Consider the following 21,576-nt stretch of genomic DNA (forward strand, 5'->3'; position numbering starts at 1 on the left):
CCCTCCCATGCCACTTTTCTCAACTCCTTCTTTTATTCCCTTAGCGGGGGTTTCTTTACCCTGTTGCTCCCCTGTCAGCCCCCTCCTCTCCCTCTGTCTTCTGTTTGCCTTTGTCTCCTTCATCTCTCCCTCCTCCCTCCTCGTCCGCGTGCTCTCTCTCTCTTTCTCTCTCTCTCTCTCTCTCTCTCTCTCTCTCTCTCTCTCTCTCTCTCTCTCTCTCTCTCTCTCTCTCTCTCTCTCTCTCTCCCCCTCGCTCTCTGTACAGCCTGGTGACATCATGAACAGCCGGTATAAATCCAGCCAGTAGGATTGCGGCACAGTCTGCGGTGCTGACTCTGGTCTCTTGACTCTCTCCTTCTCCTTCCTTTTTCTGTGCCGCTCCTTCGCTTCTTGCTCTCGCACTCACGCTGTTTGTCACTCTTACTCTGTCTCTCTCTCTCACTCTGTCTCTCTCTTCCCTCTCTCTCTTCCTTCCTCTCACAAGCCTTCATTCCACCACAGTTGTGCAGACATGGCTGAAGCGTTTGCAGGCACATGGAACCTCAAGCAGAGCAAGAACTTTGATGACTACATGAAGGCGCTGTGTAAGCATGCACTCTTCTCCATCTTTGAACGTGTGTGTGTGTGTGTGTGTGTCTGTGTGTGTGTTTCTTTAATGGAGATGATGTAGGGCGTGCCTGCTGTGGGTGATGCATGTGTGCACATGTGAACAGGGTGGGAATAGTTGTATGAATGACAAGCCGGCTTATGAAGCTGTTTATGAAAGCTTTGAGAGAATGGGAGGATTTAGAGGTGACTGATGGGCAACAGAAAAAATGGAGCGATTAAATGAATCGAACGAGAGGGCGCGACTGAAAGGGAGCGAGAGAGAGGAAGAGAGAGAGAGAAGAGAAGAGTGGTTGACCACATGGCCTAAGTGCTGGGAGCATGGGGGTGGGAGGGAATGAGGGAGGGAGGGGTGGGTGGAACTCTGGGGGAGGGCGGATCTTTCCCACTGTGAGTAACTCTGAAAGGCTGCAACACACACACACACACACACACACACACACACACACTAGCACAAGCATAAAGGGGTAGGAAATTCTGTAAGGCTGAAACACACTAATACATATATACACACACACACACACACACAAAGACACACATCTGCCCGCACAGTCAAAAGGGGGTGACTCGGTTGAAAGTTGTTCATTGTTAGAGGCCGCCGGTGTCATGGGCAGAGTTGAATATTAACATTGTGCTAATGCTGAGGATCTACTGACACCAGTATGGGGTCAGGGAACGTATGCAAAGAAGCAGGCTTCAGAATACTTTGCACACAAACTGTGATGTGTGTGTGTGTGTGTGTGTGTGTGTGTGTGTGTGTGTGTGTGTGTGCGTGCACGCGCGCCTGGTGACCTTAGACATATATAACCATTGATCTATTTGCTCTGGTCACCATAGAAACCATAGACCCTTCAACCTCTGACCCCGATCCTCCTAATCACTCAGGCGTCTGAACAAACACACACACACCCACACCCACACACACATGTGCACGTGCACACAAATACACTCACAGGAAGGCAAGTTATCATCTGTAAGTAAATACACAGGCCCGGACTCGCACTGAGGTCAAAGGCAGTCGGGAGTTTTTGAAGAACAACTTGCAGACTTGGACAGGTGACAAATAGAGATTAGCACATGTGTTAGCCAGAGGAAAAACAAAGGCATATCGGTACGGCATCCAGGTAACGTGGCGGTCTAATTCTGTTGCCTACAGACACGGGGATCGCTTGTTCGAATCCCCGTGTTACCTCCGGCTTGGTCGGGCGTCGCTACAGACACAATTGGCCGTGTCTGCGGGTGGGAAGCCGGATGTGGGTATGTGCCCTGGTCGCTGCACTAGTGCCTCCTCTGGTCGATCGGGGCGCCTTTTTTTGGGGGGGGGGACTGGGGGGGAATAGTGTGATTCTCCCACGCGTGAAACTCCTCACTGTCAGGTGAAAAGAAGCGGCTGGCGACTCCACATGTATGGGAGGAGGCATGTGGTAGTCTGCAGCCCTCCCCCGGATCGGCAGAGGGGGCGGAGCAGCGACCGGGAGAAAAACAAAGGCATACTGATAAGAATTGTTCTCCCCTAAATTGAATCAATCAATCAAGAAATAACCTTGTTTTTTGTTTTGTTTGTTTTGGGCGGGATTGTCATCCGAGTTACTAACAGAATGGGATGCAGAGAGGTATCCTATTTCACATGGGATGAGTTTATATATATATATATATATATATATATATACATACACACACACACACATATACACACGCACACACACACACACACACACATATATATATATATATATATATATATATATAGGGATGAGTGTGTGTGTGTGTGTGTGTGTGTGTGTGTATATGTATGGATGAGTATATATATATATATATATTTAAATATATAATATATATACTCATCCCTATGTGTGTGTGTGTGTGTGTGTGTGTGTGTGTGTGTGTGTGTATATATACGTATATATACAAATGTTTTACTTCTTTGAATTTCGATGAATTCCTCCCAGACATTTGAAAACATTAGTCTTTTTATTTTCTGATGAGGCTAAATGAGTCAAGTCATCTTACTAAGTGACTCGTCACTAGTTGAGGCGGTAACTCCCACGACATCCTCCCCCAGCTGCTGATGTTGCCCATGTGACCTCTTGTGTCCTGCAGCTGTGGGTTTTGCCACGCGTCAGGTCGCCAATATGACCAACCCCACCACCATCATCTCGGTGGACGGCGACAAGGTGAAGCTGCAGACCACGAGCACCTTCAAGAACACAGAAATCAACTTTAAGCTGGGGGAGGAGTTTGACGAGACCACCGCCGACGACAGGAAAGTAAAGGTGAGGGTTTGGGTTTGGTTGAAATGGGATTAAGAAAGAGGTCAGGTGGACATCCGGGTGGCGTGGCGGTCTATTCTGTTGCCTACCAACACGGGGGATCGGCTGTTCGAATCCCCGTGTTACCTCCAGCTTGGTCGGGCGTCCCTACAGACACAATTGGCCGTGTCTGCAGGCGGGAAGCCAGATGTGGGGATGTGTCCCGATTGCTGCACTAGTACCTCCTCTGGTCGGTCAGGGCGCTTGTTCAGAGGGCAGGGGGAACCGGGGGGAATAGCGTGATCCTCCCACGCGCTACATCCCCCTGGTGAAACTCCTCACTGTCAGGTGAAAAGAAGTGGCTGGCGACTCCACATGTATAGGAGGATGCATGTGGTAATCTGCAGCCCTTCCCGGATCAGCGGAGGGGGTGGAGCAGCAACCGGGACGGCTCTGGAGAGTGGGAGAAAAAGGGGGGGAAAATCCCCCCCCCAAAGAAAGAAAGAAAGAAAGAAAGAGGGCAGGGATCAAACTATTTGTCCATTTCAAATGTTTTTTTTTTCGAGTTTTGTTATGTTTACTCAGTTCCAGTTGTGATGAGCGAACTCATTGTATAATAAAAAAAAAAAAAAAAGAAGTGTGATTTTCTATCTGGTTATGGGAACGATGCCGATGATAATTATGGTAATGATGACATGGTGATGATAGATTGCTGAACACATTCTTTCCATGATCCCTCACAGCCGCTGAGGGTTTTTTTGGTGGGGGCCGCCTATGTGCAGTGGTCTTGCAGGCGCTGCCAGCGTTTTGTGGGGGGCTTTACAAGGTCAGGGCAGGGTCACAGGGGTGAGAGGTGGGAAGGTCTGAGAACAAACTGCCACCATGAAACGAGAAACGGCGAAGGAAGCGCTGCCTGGGGTTTTGATTCAGATTTTGAATTGTGTTTTAGCTTGGAGTATAGGGGGATAAAGGGGGGGGCTACAAAGAGGTCAGGAAGAGTAGGAGATGCAGGACAGGGTGGCTGGAAGTTCAAGGAGAGTACTACTGTGTATTTGTGTGTGTGCGAGGGAGAGAAAGGGAGAGAGAGGGAGACGGAAGGGGGGCGGGGCTATTTCAAATGCTGGTGGTCAGAGGCAAAAGGGAGAATCGCAGCAGACAAAGCTTCATTTGTTGAAATCCCTTCCACCGCTGGGAACCATCCGTGTTCGTGATTTGTAATGGACCAAAGCATTTCCCTGCATCGAATCTGAAACAAACCACGGCTATGTATTCATTTCTCTCTTTCTCACACACACACACACACACACACACACACACACACACACACACACACACACACGCAGGCACAGACACACACACACACACACACACACATCCTTTAGTCACACGCTCAACTCATTGACAGAAATGAGCTCCTGTGTGTGTGTGTGTGTGTGTGTGTGTGTGTGTGTGTGTGTGTGTGTGTGTGTGTGTGTGTGTGTGTGTGTGTAATCACCACCTCTGTGTATCTGCTGCCCCCAGTCCGTGGTGACGATAGAAGGTGGTAAGCTGGTGCACATCCAGAAGTGGGACGGCAAAGAGACCAGTCTGGTCAGGGAAATCGACGGAAACAATCTCACACTGGTCAGTACTGAGACAAGCTGTCTGTGTGTGTTGGCTTACTGGTTTCTTTTTTCTTTTTTTTTCTATAAAAAACGAAGTTGTACAATGTAGTCTTTGTATTCATAAATATAATAGATTTAGTTTGAATGTGTTTTTTTCCCACATTTGTGGATACATGAATCTGTATGTGTGTGTGTATGTGCATGTTTGAGCTTTATTACTCACCCTGCTCTCTCTCGCTCTCTCTCTCTCTCCACAGACACTGACTCTGGGAGACGTGGTATCCACGCGCCACTACGTGAAGGCTTAGTGATCGCAGTCTTCCTAACCCATCCATCTTCCTTATTATTCACATCAGCCAAAGCTCCAGACCCTATAGCCTGACTACACTGTAACCCCGGGCCTAACACACCCTTTTGTATGGACTACGTGTCCATTCCCCGCGATACCTCATTGAGTCTCCCAGTTATTAACTTAGACATCGCTTAGACCCCCCCCCCTTTGTCCCTCTCTTTGTACTTAACATACCTCAATGAGAAACACCGAATAAATTCCGATTGTTTTTTTCTCTCTGAAATTTCTCGAGTGCATCTTTTGTCTTTATTTTGGACAGGTGATTGTGCGTTGTGTCTACAGTCCTGACAAACCTTGTGGAGTCATTGATACAGAAATATATCCTGGCTTTAGGTTGGCAAGGGGAAAGGAAAGTTTTGTTAGGGACACATACCTGATCCTGATGTGTGTTCACTTGTGTCCTAGTGCAAAAGTAGTACAGCATGTGCGTGTGTGTGTGTGTGTGTGAGATTTCTAAATCAGGAGCATTCCCTCCTACCGTAGATTGGTGTCATGTGAGTGGTGAGACAGACTGCCAAACGGGGCCAGGGTGAAGGTGCCTCCATAAAATACTCTTACCAGGGCCAGATAGGTCCAGCACTGACACACGACCGCCATCTGAGTCCACTAACGTGGCGCTTCATAGATTACCATGTGTCTCACATTGATCCCGGAAGCACATGAGCCCTGAGGCATTTGTGATGCGCCAGCGGCGATCTCTGCTGCTTCTAACAATCGATGCAGCTTCCTCAGTTAAGCCCTTCCTCTCTTCAGCAGCTTCATGGATTGAGAGGCTTTGTTGCCACTAATTGACATGACAAGCGATTGCGCAACATGAACCGAGAAAACACGGCAACAAAAGTTCAGGACCGCCCACAGCGTTTAAATTCCAGTGTCGACCTCAGATTGTAGAACAATTTGGGGTAGCTTTCAGAAATAAAAAAAAAAAAACAGGAAATGAATGATAATCAAGATTTACTGATGGAGGCAGGTCATTGCTAGTAGAGCACAGTCGAGTTGTGTTGTGCCATTCTCACTGTCTTTAGTAATGGTACATTCATACCTCTGACACCAGACCTGAATGTAGGACTCATAAATCACAACACAATCAACCGCTGAAAAGACCAAGAGCTGAGTTCCACATGATCTATCTTGTCTAATCACTGAAGTGAACTTATCAAGGGTGTCTTGTTTTGTAACTAAAGGTGCCATTTCCCCCCCCCTGAATATGACCTATTTGGGAATGACCCAGGCTGGAATTTGTCTAGTGTACATCACATCCCTGGGGTCTCGCATCTTCATGTGTAGTACTTAACCTTAGACATCAGAGTACATCTTTCCCACCTCACACCAGTAAACTCAACACGATCCCGTTGTGTCCAAACAGGACTCTATACACATCATCCACAGTTGTGTACGATGTATTTGTGTGAGGTGCAGAGAGTGAGTTTGTGTATTTGTGTCAGTTCCTAAGGGTCTGTCAGTTCTGATAGCATTATGTGTTCAAGGTCCAGGAAGAAAGAGATCAAGAGCCGTTTGACTGTTAAAATGTTTTTAATGAAGGGGCAACAGTTGTCATGCAGGAAGAGAACAATGCTGTGAGCAGACCTTGCTTGACCAGAGAGGCAAACCATACAAACACACACTCTTCCTTAGCCGATGCAAGGGTTTAAGCACAGGATGTTCTGTTGCTGTAAAGCCCCTTGAGGCAAATCTGTAATATTGGGCTATACAAATAAAGTTGACTTGACTCTTATGCACACAATAACAGATGGGCTGACACAGGACTTGACCATAGTATGAGGTTCCTGCCAGCATCTCCTGTGTTACATACATTTCCTGTTTGTGTCTATACTACTTCCTGTGTGCGGGTGTGTTTCTATCTGTGTATTTTCCTAGGAAGTATTTCATGTCTTGCCACCCAGTGGGGCCGGACTGTCCTCACCTCTACTTAATGGATCTCTCAAGACATGAGAAACTAGATAGGTGTAAACAATACCCAGAGTTCTAATGGGGATAGTGGCCCGCTACCATATTGTTTACACCTATCTGGTTACTTAAGATCTGTAAACCCCCACTGTGGCAAGGGCCACTGGTTACTTCAGGACAAGAGGAGACTTTGTCCTGATTTATTTTTTCAATGCTTCCCTTTTTGACCCCTTTTGCTTTGTGAAACTTGGTAGGGGGTCTTAGCAGGCTTCTATTCACTACTGAAGCACTCTGGGACAAAAAAACAAAAATAAAATATCACTAAATCAGCTCAGGTGACATACAGAAAAAAAAATACAGAAGATTAAAAAAGTGCTCCACTGGTGATGGGGACCTGCATAAGACACAAAACAGGATGTCTGTCTGTCATTTGTTATGTTTCAAACTGCCTCTGCATATGTTCCCTCTGTGGTTGGCTGAAAAATGTAGATGTGTGTATATTTCTGTGTAAGTGTGGTGTGTGAGTGTGCGCATACACCCCCTGTCTCATCTGTGTTTGTGTGATTTGTGTTTCTTGTGCTTCTTCTTCTTTCTGTCCTGTGTGTGATCATGGCGCCCCCTCTTGGCTTTGCTGGCTCCTGCCGTCTCATTGCTACTGCTGCTACTGTCACTGTCTGACTCTTTCCTCTCCCGCTTCCTCTTTTTCTTAAGTTTCTTCTCCTGGGGGATAAAAAAAGAAAAGAAAGGAAAACAATAACTAATGGCTAGTCAATTCCTTTCACTCCACAGAGCTCAATTAAATTGAAATATTGAGCAATTGTATAGACCATGACGCTGTATCGGCTATAGATTATTGTGCTTACAGCAAAATTATTGTAATTGGTTATTAAAAAGCTGCCCACTTTTATTGTGCTCAATGTGAGCATAATAAAAGTGGGTAGCTTTTTAATAGCCTTTCATAACTTAGGCTGCTTCTTCTAAACACAAGGGTCAAAAATTCCTCACATCAACTACAAAGAGAAACAAGGAAGTGAGAGTTGCTCTGCAGCACATTAGCGGTTACATATGCACCTTCTTTTTCTTCTTCTTGGTAGAGTCTTGCTGTAGTGTGGCTGCGGAGGGCTGTTGTTGCTGCTGTTGTGGCACTTCATCATCCTCTTCAGGCAATAGGGCATACTGCAGTCCTGGAGCAGAAAAACAGTCCTTCGCAAAGTGACCTAAAAAAAGAAAGAAAAAGGAATGACTAATTGAAATTATAGAATGAATTCAAAGTGAAATGAACGCAAATTCCAAAGGGCAGGTGTTAAGTGGAGACATAAACAATTGATTCTAGTATGTTTTTTGATTTTCGAAGATCTATTGCACTTGTTAATGATGTGGTCATACCCTTGCATCCACACTTTGAGCATGTCGTATTGAGCACGGCCTCCAGTGTGATCCTCTTCCCTGTGTTGTCTCTAAACTGCCTTCGTCGCCTCTCGTCTTGCCTACAAATTCACACAGAAATAATAACACACATGCATATGCGTGCATGTTTCCACAGACACACACACAGCATAAACAAAAGGTAAGCACTTACTCTGCCATAACATTGTTAGGGTCCAAGTCCTGCCCAGTTCCTTGATTGACAGCTTTCATTGAGAAGGACAACTTGACCTTCTCACCACGAATCTGAGAGACAGAGGACAGAGCTACGATCATATTGCTCTATCAGCACTGGGATTGAGTTGCACGTATCCCTGCTAGTGTGTCTGTACATGTATCAGCATATGTGTCATTACCTCTCGTCCAATCACTTTGATCCACACCTGTTCCCCTACATCGACAATCTCTGCAGCATTCTCAACTCGTGAGGCTGACATCTCACTCACATGTACCAGGCCTGTGTACACATGGGAGAGGGTTTTATAATGTAAAGTTGGAAAATCAAAAAAGAGTTGGACAAAAATGTTCCTCAACAGACAAATGTACACAAAGTCTCCTCCTTCCCCACCTTCCTTCTTGTAACCTGGCAACCGGACGAACGCGCCATAGGTTTGCACAGAGACTACCTCTCCCTTGTAGATGGCGTACATCGGTGGGAGACCTTCCAGTCCAGCAGGTTCCGGCGGGGGGCCATCAGAATCAGACATTGGTTTGACAACAGGTAAACTGCTAAAAAGTATAGGACAATGCCCCAAATCACAATAGAAATATGACATTAAATTAGAGAGAGCTTCTCAAAGTGACTCCATTGAGCCCACGGTGCCCTTGAAATGGAATTATGCATGAAGAGCAGCTGTTTTGACCATAGCGTTCACTATCCCCATCTACAATACAGAAAGTTTAAAATACCAAATAATCTTCAAATTTCCAAACATCATCACTTTTAGATAAGAGCAGAAGGACAATATATACTCCCCAGACTTGACTTTATCAACATTTCCTTTGCACGGAAAAACGTAAAATGCCTATGATAGTGACAGTGCAACTGTCACTATCATATATATCCTTTACACTTATATATACCCCTCTTCCTTCTTGTACGCGTGAAAGGTCACAATATTATCGCGGCATAGTTAAAAAAAGAGGTATTTTCTTATTTGGCCGGTTGCAGTAACATTTTGGCATAGCCTGCGTGCTTTTGCTCGCCTTTGCACTAGCGCTCCTCAATGACTGGCATCCCTGTGACCGAGACAACAAAACTCGTTTACCCGTAAATGAAAGACAGATAGGCAAATTCAAATTCTGATAAAACTTAACTCGCATTGCACAATATAACCACAAATTACCACTACTCTTGAGAAAGCGCGATATATAGAATAAAAAAATATTCTTACCTTGCGCGTTAGCAAGTGCGAGAAGGGAATACTTCCGGTGCAAATGTGTTTGTCAACATGTGCCACATCCAATCATTGCTGCCGGTGAGGAGATTGACCAATCATAGGCCGGAGCTTTACCGGAGGTACGTTCGTCGCTTCTTCGTTGGTAATTGTTAGGCTTGTGTTCCTCCACGAAGAAGTCCGCTCATTTTTGTGAGTTGAAATACAAATTAGCGGTGCGTAAACGTTTTTTTCTTCTCTCTTTTGGCTTGACTAGTCAGGAATGATCGAGCCTAAGAAGAGAACCACCGACATGGCCGTGGTCCCCGTAGTTAAGCGGCCCCGGATGGAGCTGGTCGCCGCGGCTCAATCTCAGGAACTCGTGGCGGCGGTACGGAAAACTAAAGCTTAAGGTTTCAATGGGAAACGTCAAAGCTACTAGGCTACCTGTTTAACCAAACACAAACGTATTTAGCTATTTAAAGTGGCCAAGACACAAGTTTTATTATTGTAGGCAATATGAAATTTAATTTATATCTTAGTGGTTCTTAATTCAATAAGCAAGTGCTACCGGCTAGCAAGCTATTAAAACAAATTTGCTAGGAAGGATAAATATACAGGTCCAATAATGAAATAATCGTTGTTGTTGCAGATTCATCTACTATTGCATATTATCTTAATATTACATGCGTGACATCTAGTTAGTGATGTGTGTACCTGTAGATCTAGCGATATGTGCAGTCAGGGAAAGAAAAAAAAATACATGAAAGCTGATTGCATAAAACTGTCCACATAGGGTCCACCCCGGAGCTCCAGTCTCCAGGCTCCCATTATGCTAATGTCTGGCCATGAAGGAGAGGTCTACTGCTGCAAGTTCCATCCCAATGGAGCCACCCTTGCCTCCTCAGGACTTGACAGGCTCATATGTAAGCCACATTCAAGCTTGCATGGGCCAGTAGCTGGGCTTTAATTTACATACCTGTGTCAAAATTTGCTCAGATTGCATGTTTCTGTTATAACTTGTGACACACTCTTGCCTTTCTGCAGTGATGTGGAATGTTTATGGAGATTGCGATAACTTCGCCACTCTAAAAGGCCACAGTGGAGCAGTAATGGAGCTGCACTACAATACAGATGGCAGGTATGACTGATATACACACAAATACGCATACACAGTACTTCTGCGTTGGTTAAAGGGAATCAGTTCATCAGGACACAACAATTAGTGTAAGAAACGTTTCATCCATCCATTATTCTTCCATTATCCAAACCGCTTATCCTGCTCTCAGGGTTGCGGAGATGCTGGAGCCTTATCCAGCAGTCATTGGGCGGCAGGCAGGCCATCACAGGGCCAACACACACACATTCAGCCTAGGGACAATTTAGTATGGCCGATTCAGGAAACCTTTCGTTACTCATCTAATTGACTTCATCAGTCTCAGCTGACTGCAGGTATCCCCAACCTTATAAACAGCATAGTTGCATAACAACCGAAACCGGCACAGCTGCTTTCAGTTTGATATACAGATTGCCGTGACCATTAATTAGACCTATAATGGCCATGTGTACTATTCACAGAGGATTGGGGAATAGTTGCAATCACAGCATTGTAAGATGGCGACAGATGTACTCTTAGCCCCCCCCCCCCCCCTTCGGTTAAGGGATGGTCGTTCCCGCTTCACATAGGGAAGCTAAGAGTACATCTGTCGCCATCGTACAATACTGTGATTGCAGCTATTCCCCAATCCTCTGAATAGTACACATGGCCATTGTAACTGTAATTAATAGTCATGGCAATTTGCATATCAAACCGATTGCTGGTTTCAGTTATACGTAACTGTGCTGGTTTCAGTTGTTATGCAGCTGTGCTGTTTATAAAGGTGGGGATACCTGCAGTCAGCTGAGACTGACGAAATCACTTACATGAGTAATGAAACGTTTCTCCCACTAAATGTTGTGTCCAGATGAACTGATTTAACTTTGTGGGATTTCCTTACCTGGATTATTGCGCATTCATCAAGACAGTCATGTTTTTTAATTTCAACATTATCTCTGATTGTAAGGATGACACTCCCATCAGCGACTGTAATACTGAACAGTCTTCTGTGTGTCTCTGAATTGGCACCAAAACTGTATCTACTGGTGACGTCATCGGTGAATGTGATGATTTACTTCCTGGTTTGTCAATGGGCTTCATTGTAGAAGAAAATGTGAATCCCAACGCTTCATACGGCAGTGTAATGTAGCACTGATATTCACTTTTTTTTATACAATGCAGCCTTTCGGCACACCAGGTAGTAAGTTTTCACGTTAACAGATTTTCCAACAGTAAATTCACCGGCAGACACTTCTCGACATAATTTTTTGGGTGTTTTTGAGACACATGGAAGACTGCTCAGTATTATGGCTGCTAATGGAGTGTCACCCCTAAGTTATATAGAGATACGTAACGTTGAAAGTCATGAATATTTCCCTTTAAGCACAGGTTTGTCTGAATGTGTGTTTTCTTGCTGTGTGTGTATCAGCATGCTGTTCTCAGCAAGCACAGATAAGACTGTGGGCGTGTGGGATAGTGAGACAGGCGAGAGAATCAAGCGACTCAAGGGCCACACTTCCTTCGTCAACTCCTGCTACCCGGCTCGCCGTGGCCCCCAGCTGGTTTGCACTGGCAGTGATGATGGGACTGTCAAGGTGAAACTTAGCCACTTATCTGCCTTAGTTTCCCAAAAGTATCTTGGCACTGAAATCTGACAAATCTTTAATATCATTGGTTTTTTTTGTATAATAGTTTTACTTAAAATGTGTTCAGTGAGGCTCGAACATGAACGACTCTGTTTAGCCCCCTGAAGCCCCCATCAGATGGATCATACCATTTTTCCTCCTATTATGAGCTGCTCACAACTCTTGTGCTAGAGGTGAGCACATGGATAGCTATGCGTAAAAAGCAGGTGCTGGCCACTTTGTGGAGAGATGCTTGGTATTTGTTGCTACACAATGAGACAGGTTCCACACCAAAGAAATATTCCTCCTGCTTTTTCTTCCTGCATTCTCTGATGTATGCGTATAAACAAGATTTTTTTTCCCAATACCAACACTATTTATTGATTCATTTTCTTTTGTTTGTTTTTGTTTCTCCTCACTGCTATAACAAAGTAGATCTAGCTTCATTTCTTCTGCTGTCCCACCCATTTTTTATCCTTATTGGTTGCGAGAAGTAAGATTGGTGAGCTGTGAGATTCGGTAAAAGTAGAATTTGTTTTATTTTTGGAAAGCGGCAGAGCACTCGGGGTGCAAGGCACTAAAAAGAGGTCAGGTCAAGAAACCAATTCAAAAATGACACAGTGGTCTGCTGAGTGCTAGTTCACTAAGTCCTTACTTGCTTAAGCGATTGTTAACATCAGGACAGCAACAAAAAAAAAAGTTTTTTTTGGGTTGTAAATCATTTTGATTAAATAACCTTGGTACTGATATACTTCTGAGGAAATTACTGCGTGTCCCTTGTTTTTCTGGTTTATAATCAATTTTACCCTCGTTGTGAAACCTTTTCAAAGTTGTGATGTTGATATTTGTGTGTGTGTGTGTGTGTGTGCGTGTGCGTGCGTGCGTGCGTGCGTGCGTGCGTGCGTGCGTGCGTGCGTGCGTGCGTGTGTGTGTGTCTACCACCTTGTGGTAGCTGTGGGACATCCGTAAAAAGGGGGCAGTCCATACTTTCCAGAACACCTATCAAGTGCTGGCAGTCACATTCAATGACACCAGTGATCAGATCCTATCAGGAGGCATCGACAATGATATCAAGGTACGTCATTGCTGCAGTCATGGGTAAACTGAAAGGATTTTCAAATTTTGATATTTTGTGTGTTCCAGGCATGAGATGTTATAGAAAATGATCCATCCATCCATCCATCCATTGTCCAAACTGCTTATCCTGCTCTCAGGGTCGTGGGGGATGCTGGAGCCTATCCCAGCAGTCATTGGGTGTGTGTGTGTCGGCCCTATGATGGCCTGGCGGCCTGTCCAGGGTGTCTCCCTGCCTGCCGCCCAATGACTGCCTGGATAGAAAATGGTGCAAGTCAGAATGTGCTTGGAGATATCAAGGAAGTTTGTTCAGTGATTTAACCAGCCACATCGTTATTTTCAAGTTTGGCTCTTGTTACGTCTAGTTGTGCCTGAGGGAATTCTAGCAGTTTATAGCAAGGCAACTCTATCAAATATAATGGGCCAAACGAAAATCTGTCATGTTTATATCGGCTTTGCAACAAAAATATAGAACATTTGTAAAACCTGTACAGGCTAATGGATATAGTTCAAACTGTGCTGCCTGTCACAGTATAGTAGTTAGATTAGCTGAAACATGGTGTCACTATGTAAATGTGTGAATATGAAAACAGTACAGCATATCATAGAGTGAGATCTTTTCCATACATGTTTCCAAATTAATATCCTTGTGCAGCCTAGGGGTGTATTAACATCCTGATAGCTAAACAAATATACAAATGTAGATTTGATTCACAGATTCACTCTTAAGTATACCTGCTGGATGTGTTTGGCTGGGGGGCATGCGTGAGCATCCTGCTGGCAAATTTTTTCATCCCTAGGCTTTACTGCTCTGTGTGGACCTATTTTCCTGTACATGTGAGACATTTTTGAATACATTTTCATAACTTCATGTATGTGTGCATGCGTGTGTTTGGCAGGTTTGGGACCTGAGGCAGAATAAGCTGATCTACAGTATGCACGGCCATGGAGACTCAATTACTGGACTCAGCCTGAGCTCTGAGGGATCCTACCTCCTATCCAACTCCATGGACAACACAGGTGCGGGTTGTGGGTGGGAGGATGTTTCTGTGCAATGTGTGTGTATGTACAATAAATGTAGCCCTGCTGACAAAAGATTAATTTTCAGTAGAATGACTTTCACATGGATCTTGAGTTCAGCTGTGACCATGTCATTTTGCAGCTGCAAAAAAATTGTTACACAGTGTTACACATTCATCCATCCATTATCCAAGGCGCTTATCCCAATTGGGGTTGTGGGGTGGTGGAGCCTATCCCAGCAGTCATTGGACAGCAGATGGGGAGACACCCTGGACAGCCCGTCAGTCCATCACATATGTGTATAGGTCCATTACCATATTCAAATCTGATGCAATGGTATTGAAGTTTACGATCAAAAACATTGTCCATACTGTTTTGGAGGGTGTACTCGCCGGATTTCCATGTAAAAATACATTAAAAAGTCAGAAATTCCTCACTGTAGTCCAATTTGAGATCAAGTGCATAAGTGCGAAGAGTCTCCACTGTATAAAGTAGGAGCGCAACTTGTAATAACTTTATTTTACATCTGTGGTGTCTTTTAATATGTATAAGGATCACTTTGGATGCGGTCATGTAAATTATTGCAGCTTGCAGTAACTTACAACTTGTGGCAGGGGAATGTCATAGTCGCTGCAGGACTCAGGATCCACGTTAATGTAATTATGCTGAAAACTGGTCTTGAGTCATCAGGGCTATTATAAACCATGCCCTTAAGATTTTCATAAAAGTGACTTTAGCAGGAGCAAGCCTTTGAAATAACCTCTTTGTGTATGTCCTATGTGAAGTGCGTATTTGGGATGTTAGGCCATTCGCCCCCAAAGAGAGATGTGTGAAGATTTTCCAGGGGAATGTTCACAACTTTGAGAAGGTAATTTAAACCTTGCTGGTGCCCTCTGTAACATGGTGAGCTAGTGTGCATGCCAGGTACACACATATACCTTTTCACTGTTTCAGAGACATTTGTATTTTTTATTTTTTTATTTTTTTTTATTTTCCCCCTTTTTCTCCCAATTGTACTTGGCCAATTACCCCAGTCTTCTGAGCCGTCCCGGTTGCTGCTCCTCCCCCTCTGCCAATCCGGGGGAGGGCTGCAGACTACCACATGCCTCCTCCGATACATGTGGAGTCGCCAGCCGGTTCTTTTCACCTACAGTGAGGCGTTTCGCCAGGGGGACGTAGTGCGTGGGAGGATCACACTATTCCCCCCCAGTTCCCCCTCCCCCTGAACAGGCTCCTCGACTGACCAAAGGAGGCGCTAGTGCAGCGACCAGGACACACACCCACATCCGGCTTCCACCCGCAGACGTGGCCAGTTGTGTCTGTAGGGACGCCTGACCAAGCCGGCGGTAACACGGGGATTTGAACCGGCGATTCCCGTGTTGGTAGGCAAACAGAAAAGACCGCCACACCACCCGGACGCCCCAACATTTGTATTTTTAGTATTGGTTAACTGTCACTGTACCATTAGGAAAACCCCACCAAGTTAAATTCCTGGTCAAGTCAAGTCAATTTTAGTTGTATAGCCCAATATCACAAATGACAAATTTGCCTCAAGGGGCTTTACAGCAACACAGCGTGCTGCCCTTAGACCCCCGCATCGGATAAGGAACAGCTCCCTAAAAAAATCCCTTAAACAGGGAGAAAAAATAGGAAGAAACCTCAGGGAGAACAACAGAGGAGGGATCTCTCTCCCAAGACGGACAACATACAATGGATGTTGTGTTTACACAATTTACAGACTACAACACTGAAAGAGGATAACAGAATTATAATGGAATTATAAAATTTATGAAGAATATGATGCGCAGGATGTCAAGCAGTGTCCAGACACCACCGGAACAGCCCAGGACCCAAGCCACGCGACCAGCAATACCATGTTAAAAAAAAATAAAAACAGGATAACAAATTATATGGATTTATAAGATACATAAAAAGAAAATGTGATGAGGGGAATGCCAAGCAGTGTCCAGGTGGCGACCACCGTCACCACAGAGGCCTGGGAGGAGGACCGACTGCGCGTGCACACAAGGGAGACTCACATGACACCATTCACACACACAGAAGAAGAGAAGGGAGAAGACATCATTCAGAGAGAGAGAAAAGACATGTGAGAGAAGAGAACAGTTTGCAATAGTCATTAGGTATAATCAATTAAGTCATCAATCAATCATAATCTATACGCTATGATCTCGTCGGCAGAACAGTGGTTGGTAAATTCATCGAGACAAACCGACCCGCCATGCAGTACAGGTTGTGAAGTACTCAACTTAAAGGCAGCTAATTGTGGGCTAAGGCAAAAAGATGAGTTTTAAGTTTGGATTTAAAGGACTCGACCGGCTGCCTGATGGCAGCAGGCAGGTTATTCCACAAAAACGGGGCCCGACAGGAAAAGGCCCTGCCGCCAGCTGACTTCTTTTTAACTCTGGGTACACACAGGAGCCCTGTATGTGCCCTGGTATGTGAGAAAAAAACAAAAAACAAAACTTGATATATGAACAAATTCAGATTTCTGCAGGGCGGGTTTTGAATATCAAGGAACAAATCAGTCGCTTATTTTTAACAGCTAGCTTATCGACATGAACTTGAGTATATCATTATTTAATCTGACAGAGAGTAGATGTGATATGTGTATACTAAATGTTCGCCTTTGTAAAAAAAAAAAAAAAAAAAGAAGCAGAAAAATGTAATTTTGCACTAATCTTTTTCATCGCATGCATGACTTGGCTAATTTGGCGATTAAGCATAAAGTCTGATAGCAGTGCTGTGTTTGAGCTCAGGGTTATCTTCACATCTCAGCGATGGTATCAGAGCAGATCTTCTGTCAACAATGTACGTTTGAATCTGGCTCTTGACATCCGTTGATTGATCTCGCATCCTTCTCTCCCGACTTCCACTTTACTCAAATATACTGTCTGAGAAAGAAATGTCATAAAAGCTCACAGCGCCTCAGCCCCTGGAGAGGCATGTAAAGCACGAGTATGTACACGAGTACGCACAGTGGCTATGAAAAGTGTTCACCTCACTTGGACTTTTTTTGTGTGTAATTGTTTTAAGCAACTTGAACAGACAGACCCACACACCAAATAGCTCCCGTACAGGATTTTATTATCTGCTGTAACGTTTCGAGCACAAGGCTCTTCCTCAGACTTCTGCTTTGAAGAAATGTCCTCACAGTGGATATTGTTACTTTTTTGCCACTGATCAAAGGAAAAGAATATTCTATATCAAAGTCGAAACAAATTTGAACAAACCGATTAAAAAAGAATTACAAACACGAGACAGAAAATAATTGATCCCTTAAGAGTTCAACCCGGCTGGAGTCATTATTTCATAGAGGGCCCTTTGACAGTGATTACAGTTGGCGTCTATGTTGATAAGACTATCAGCTCAGCACATCTGGACAATGAAGGTTTTCTCTTACGTTGCAAAATTGCTCAAAGGCTGTCAAGCTGGACAGAGATGATGGGTGAATGGAAATTTCAAGTCCTGCCAAATTCTCAATTAGATTGAGGTCCAGGCTCTGACTTGGTCATTCTAGTACAGTGACCTTTTTGTTTTTCGTCCGTCCCTGTGTGGCTTTGGCTGTTGTTTTTGAGGTTTTTGTCGTCCTTCTCCCGAGTTGTGGCTCTGTTGTAAACTGCAGCAGAGTTTACTACAAGATTTCACCGCGCTGCACTTAATTTACCCTCTTTCTTCTCAAGCTTTCCAGGGCCCTGCTGCGAAGGAACACCCCCACAGCATAATGCTGACACCGCTGTGCTTTATGGCAGACATGGTGTGTTCCTGGTGATGTGCCGCGTGAGGCATGTGCCAAACATAGCAATGAAGGCCAAAAAAGCTTAATTTTGGTCCCCGTCAGACCTCAGAAGCTTCAGCCATTTGATCTCACTTTCCCACATGCCCTCCGGCAAACGCTAGCCGAGATAACATGTGAGCCTCCCTCAGACAATGGCCCTCTTTTTGCCCTCTCTCATAAAGCTGAGATTGATGAGGCACCCGCGCTGCTCTTCTGCTGTGTACAGTTTCTCGCGTCTCGGCTGTGGAAGACCCGCTCCTTCACAGTTGCCATAGGCCTCCTTGTGGCTTCTGTGATTACTGTCCCTTCATGTTAGTGTAATCGCCATGAATGCCGTTTTCTCTGCAGATTTCCTTTTCTCTCATCGTTGTGCCACATGCGTCCCATTGCTTTTTAGTGGATTTTAATGCGCTCCTTGGAAGTGTTTTCTTTATCCGTCCACAGATTTGTGATTTTCAAGAATCCCTTTGAATTTGCTCAGACTGCTCCTTTGTGATGGAGTTTTTTTTGTTGTTGTTGTTGGATCCCCCCCCCCCCTTTTTTTTTTCTCCCTAATTGTATCCAGCCAATTACCCCACTCTTCCGAGTCATCCCGGTCGCTGCTCCACCCCCTCTGCCGATCCGGGGGAGGGCTGCAGACTACCACATGCCTCCTCTGATACATGTGGAGTCGCCAGCCGCTTCTTTTCACCTGACAGTGAGGAGTTTCGCCAGGGGGATGTAGCACGTGGGAGGATCACGCTATTCCCCCCCAGTCCCCCCTCCCCCCCTGAACAGGCACGCCGACCGACCGACCAGTGGAGGTGCTAGCGCAGCGACCAGGACACATACCCACATTCGGCTTCCCACCCACAGACACGGCCAATTGTGTCTGTAGGGACGCCCAACCAAGCCGGAGGTAACACGGGGATTCGAACCAGCGATCCCCGTGTTGGTAGGCAATGGAATAGAACGCCATGCTATCTGGATGCCCCTGTGATGGAGTTTTTATGAGAAAATGAACTGAAGAACTGTGGGACCCCCTAGAAAAGTAACCTAAAATACATTGAAATACCTCAATTGCACACTGGTGATCTTCATTCAGATGATTAATTCCAAGTCTTAACATGATAGTAAGTCTCCTAAAAATGATCTGGTGCAGCAGAGCTGATTTGACTGTCAAGTTGTCAGGTGTTCTGTTCAACAAAGACACAAACGCCAAATTGCATTCTTTGTAATCTGATATTACAAAACTGTTTTAGAACATTATAGAAAAATGTTTCTCAAGAATTATCAAATGGGGTGAATGATATTTGTAGCCGCTTTATTTTGTCATTAAATGATAAAGATGATTTTTAAAACAGTTTATTAGATGGGTAACTTTGCATAAGGACTTTGAATATTTAAATTAGTAGAAGTAGAATATTTAAATTTAGTACATGTTTAATTAGGGCGGCATGGTGGTGCAGTGGTTAGTGCGGTCGCCTCACAGCAGGAAGGTCCTGGGTTCGAGCCCCGGGGTAGTCTAACCTTAGGGGTCGTCCCGGGTCATCCTTTTGTGGAGTTTGCATGTTCTTTCTGTGTCTGCATGGGTTTCCTCCCACAGTCCAAAGACATGTAGGTCAGGCGACTCGGCCATACTGAATTGTCCCTAGGTGTGAATATGTGTGTGTGTGTGTGTGGGTGTGTTGGCCCTGTGATGGACTGGCGGCCTGTCCAGGGTGTCTTCCCGCCTGCCGCCCAATGACTGCTGGGATAGGCTCCAGCATCCCCGCGACCCTGAGAGCAGGATAAGTGGTTTGGATAATGGATGGATGGATATGTTTAGTTATGGTTTTAATACCCAGTCCTGTCTCACAGAATCTGCTGAGGTGCTCTTGGTCTGCAGATGGCAGTAAGATAGCTGCAGGCTCTGCTGACAGGTGAGGGGAACCCCCCCCCCCCCACATATACACACACAAACACAGTCGCTTAAACACAAATTTATGAATTTATCACAACATACATTTTTCCAGATACACAACAGTGGTCATAGAGTGCATAAGAAAACCAATAAAAACATTACTTCTGAGAAAAATGGCAAATACAAAAATACATGATGCATATTATAAAAGTGGATTGTAATAAAGCTACAATTAACATTCTGTACGTCTCAAGACTTGCGATGTTACAGTTTAGGGACCAATATCGCTGTTTACTGAAACTGTTGTGCATGTTTTATTATTTATTGATTTTTTTACATGTTATTTTGCAGATTTGTATACGTGTGGGACACCACCTCTCGTAGAATCTTGTACAAGTTGCCGGGCCATGCTGGCTCCGTCAACGAAGTGTCCTTCCACCCGGAGGAGGCCATAGGTGAGCGCAACAACCGCCATGTTCTCATCTTACAAACTTTTTACATTTTTAGAGAAACGGTGCAGTCACTCGGCGCTACATGGAAGAGCTAAGTTTAACTCTGGAATGAACACCAGATGGGGAGAGCAGTGTGGGAGAGAGCCTCCCTGTTCGTCTGAGACCACTCTTGAAAGATTGTGCCATGATATACCAGACACGACCCTCTGTAGTTGTCTCTCACCGCCTGTTTTTCTTTCTCCCATCAGTTGTCAAAAAGCGTTACCATTTTATATTTTGGGTTCAAGTCGATGACTTGTTTTCTCCTGGCACTTTGGGGGGATAAACTTCATTCACACGCGATTGCTTGCTTGCGTTCATCTCTGAAACTACCAGACACAGTTGCCACATACAGCTAGCTGCATGGTGCAACTTAACTTTGCAGATAAACAAATAAGTTGCTCTTCCTCTTTCTTCTCTCCCCACAGTGCTGTCTGGTTCCAGTGATAAACGGCTCTACATGGGTGAAATTCAGTAGTGTGTGCGCGCATGTGTGTGTGCGTGTGTGTGTGTGTGTGTGTGTGTGTGTGTGTGTGTGGTTGCGATCTGAGTGTCCAGCTCTGGAACTGGATGGGGGTTGCTCCACAGTCATCTAGCAGTCTGTATTTTTTATACTTCTTGTCTCGCAACAACCCTCAGGACATTTTTTGAGTTTGTTATGTTCAGTCGCAACAAGGCAACAAACGTGGATTTTTCCCTCTCCCTTTGTTTTAAAATAAACTCAGTCCTTAAAAACTGTGTTATGTTGTTTGACCCCTTTTGTCCCGAGTTGCTTTTCTGTGTTCACGCTGAACGCAAACTACCACTATCATCAAATGCAGCTAGATTTATTAGTGGGCAGCCTTTTAAGTGGAACAAAATGTTGATGCCTGTGAAAACGTACAATCACTTTGAATTTCATCCTTGTACTTCGTTTATACTTAGTCTGCTCAATATGAATATTCATGTTATTGGCTGTAGTGGAGTAGTGGTTGGAGTGACTCCAATGGGAGGGCAGACTTCATCCAACCAACGTGTGGAGCTCTGCAATAAGGGGGCATTGACCTAATTTCCATTTAGGGCTAGTTAACCC

At 44.8% G+C, this 21,576-nt stretch overlaps 3 protein-coding genes across 3 annotated transcripts; 2 read left to right on the forward strand and 1 right to left on the reverse strand.

The window, feature by feature from the left end:
- Positions 1 to 307: 307 nt before the first annotated feature.
- On the forward strand, positions 308 to 5,012 carry fabp3 (fatty acid binding protein 3, muscle and heart). Its single transcript, XM_056298989.1, has 4 exons — positions 308 to 584; positions 2,707 to 2,879; positions 4,377 to 4,478; positions 4,717 to 5,012. Exons 1-4 carry the CDS (start codon positions 512 to 514, stop codon positions 4,765 to 4,767), a joined length of 399 nt encoding a protein of 132 aa, XP_056154964.1. The 5' UTR covers positions 308 to 511; the 3' UTR covers positions 4,768 to 5,012.
- Positions 4,759 to 9,575, reverse strand: zcchc17 (zinc finger, CCHC domain containing 17). Its single transcript, XM_056298988.1, has 7 exons — positions 9,539 to 9,575; positions 8,713 to 8,873; positions 8,501 to 8,601; positions 8,299 to 8,390; positions 8,106 to 8,206; positions 7,791 to 7,936; positions 4,759 to 7,439 (listed from the first exon to the last, which is right to left on the reverse strand). The coding sequence occupies exons 2-7, from the start codon at positions 8,849 to 8,851 to the stop codon at positions 7,266 to 7,268; spliced, it is 753 nt and encodes a 250-aa protein (XP_056154963.1). The 5' UTR covers positions 8,852 to 8,873; positions 9,539 to 9,575; the 3' UTR covers positions 4,759 to 7,265.
- A 127-nt stretch (positions 9,576 to 9,702) lies between these two features.
- Positions 9,703 to 21,226, forward strand: snrnp40 (small nuclear ribonucleoprotein 40 (U5)). The gene is made up of 10 exons (XM_056298708.1): positions 9,703 to 9,911; positions 10,317 to 10,446; positions 10,568 to 10,661; positions 12,046 to 12,211; positions 13,194 to 13,316; positions 14,215 to 14,335; positions 15,121 to 15,203; positions 19,971 to 20,032; positions 20,365 to 20,468; positions 20,933 to 21,226. Exons 1-10 carry the CDS (start codon positions 9,804 to 9,806, stop codon positions 20,980 to 20,982), a joined length of 1,041 nt encoding a protein of 346 aa, XP_056154683.1. The 5' UTR covers positions 9,703 to 9,803; the 3' UTR covers positions 20,983 to 21,226.
- The last annotated feature ends 350 nt before the right edge of the window (positions 21,227 to 21,576 follow it).

This window comes from Lampris incognitus, chromosome 18, assembly GCF_029633865.1.
Source record: "Lampris incognitus isolate fLamInc1 chromosome 18, fLamInc1.hap2, whole genome shotgun sequence".
Classification (NCBI taxonomy): Eukaryota; Metazoa; Chordata; class Actinopteri; order Lampriformes; family Lampridae; genus Lampris; species Lampris incognitus.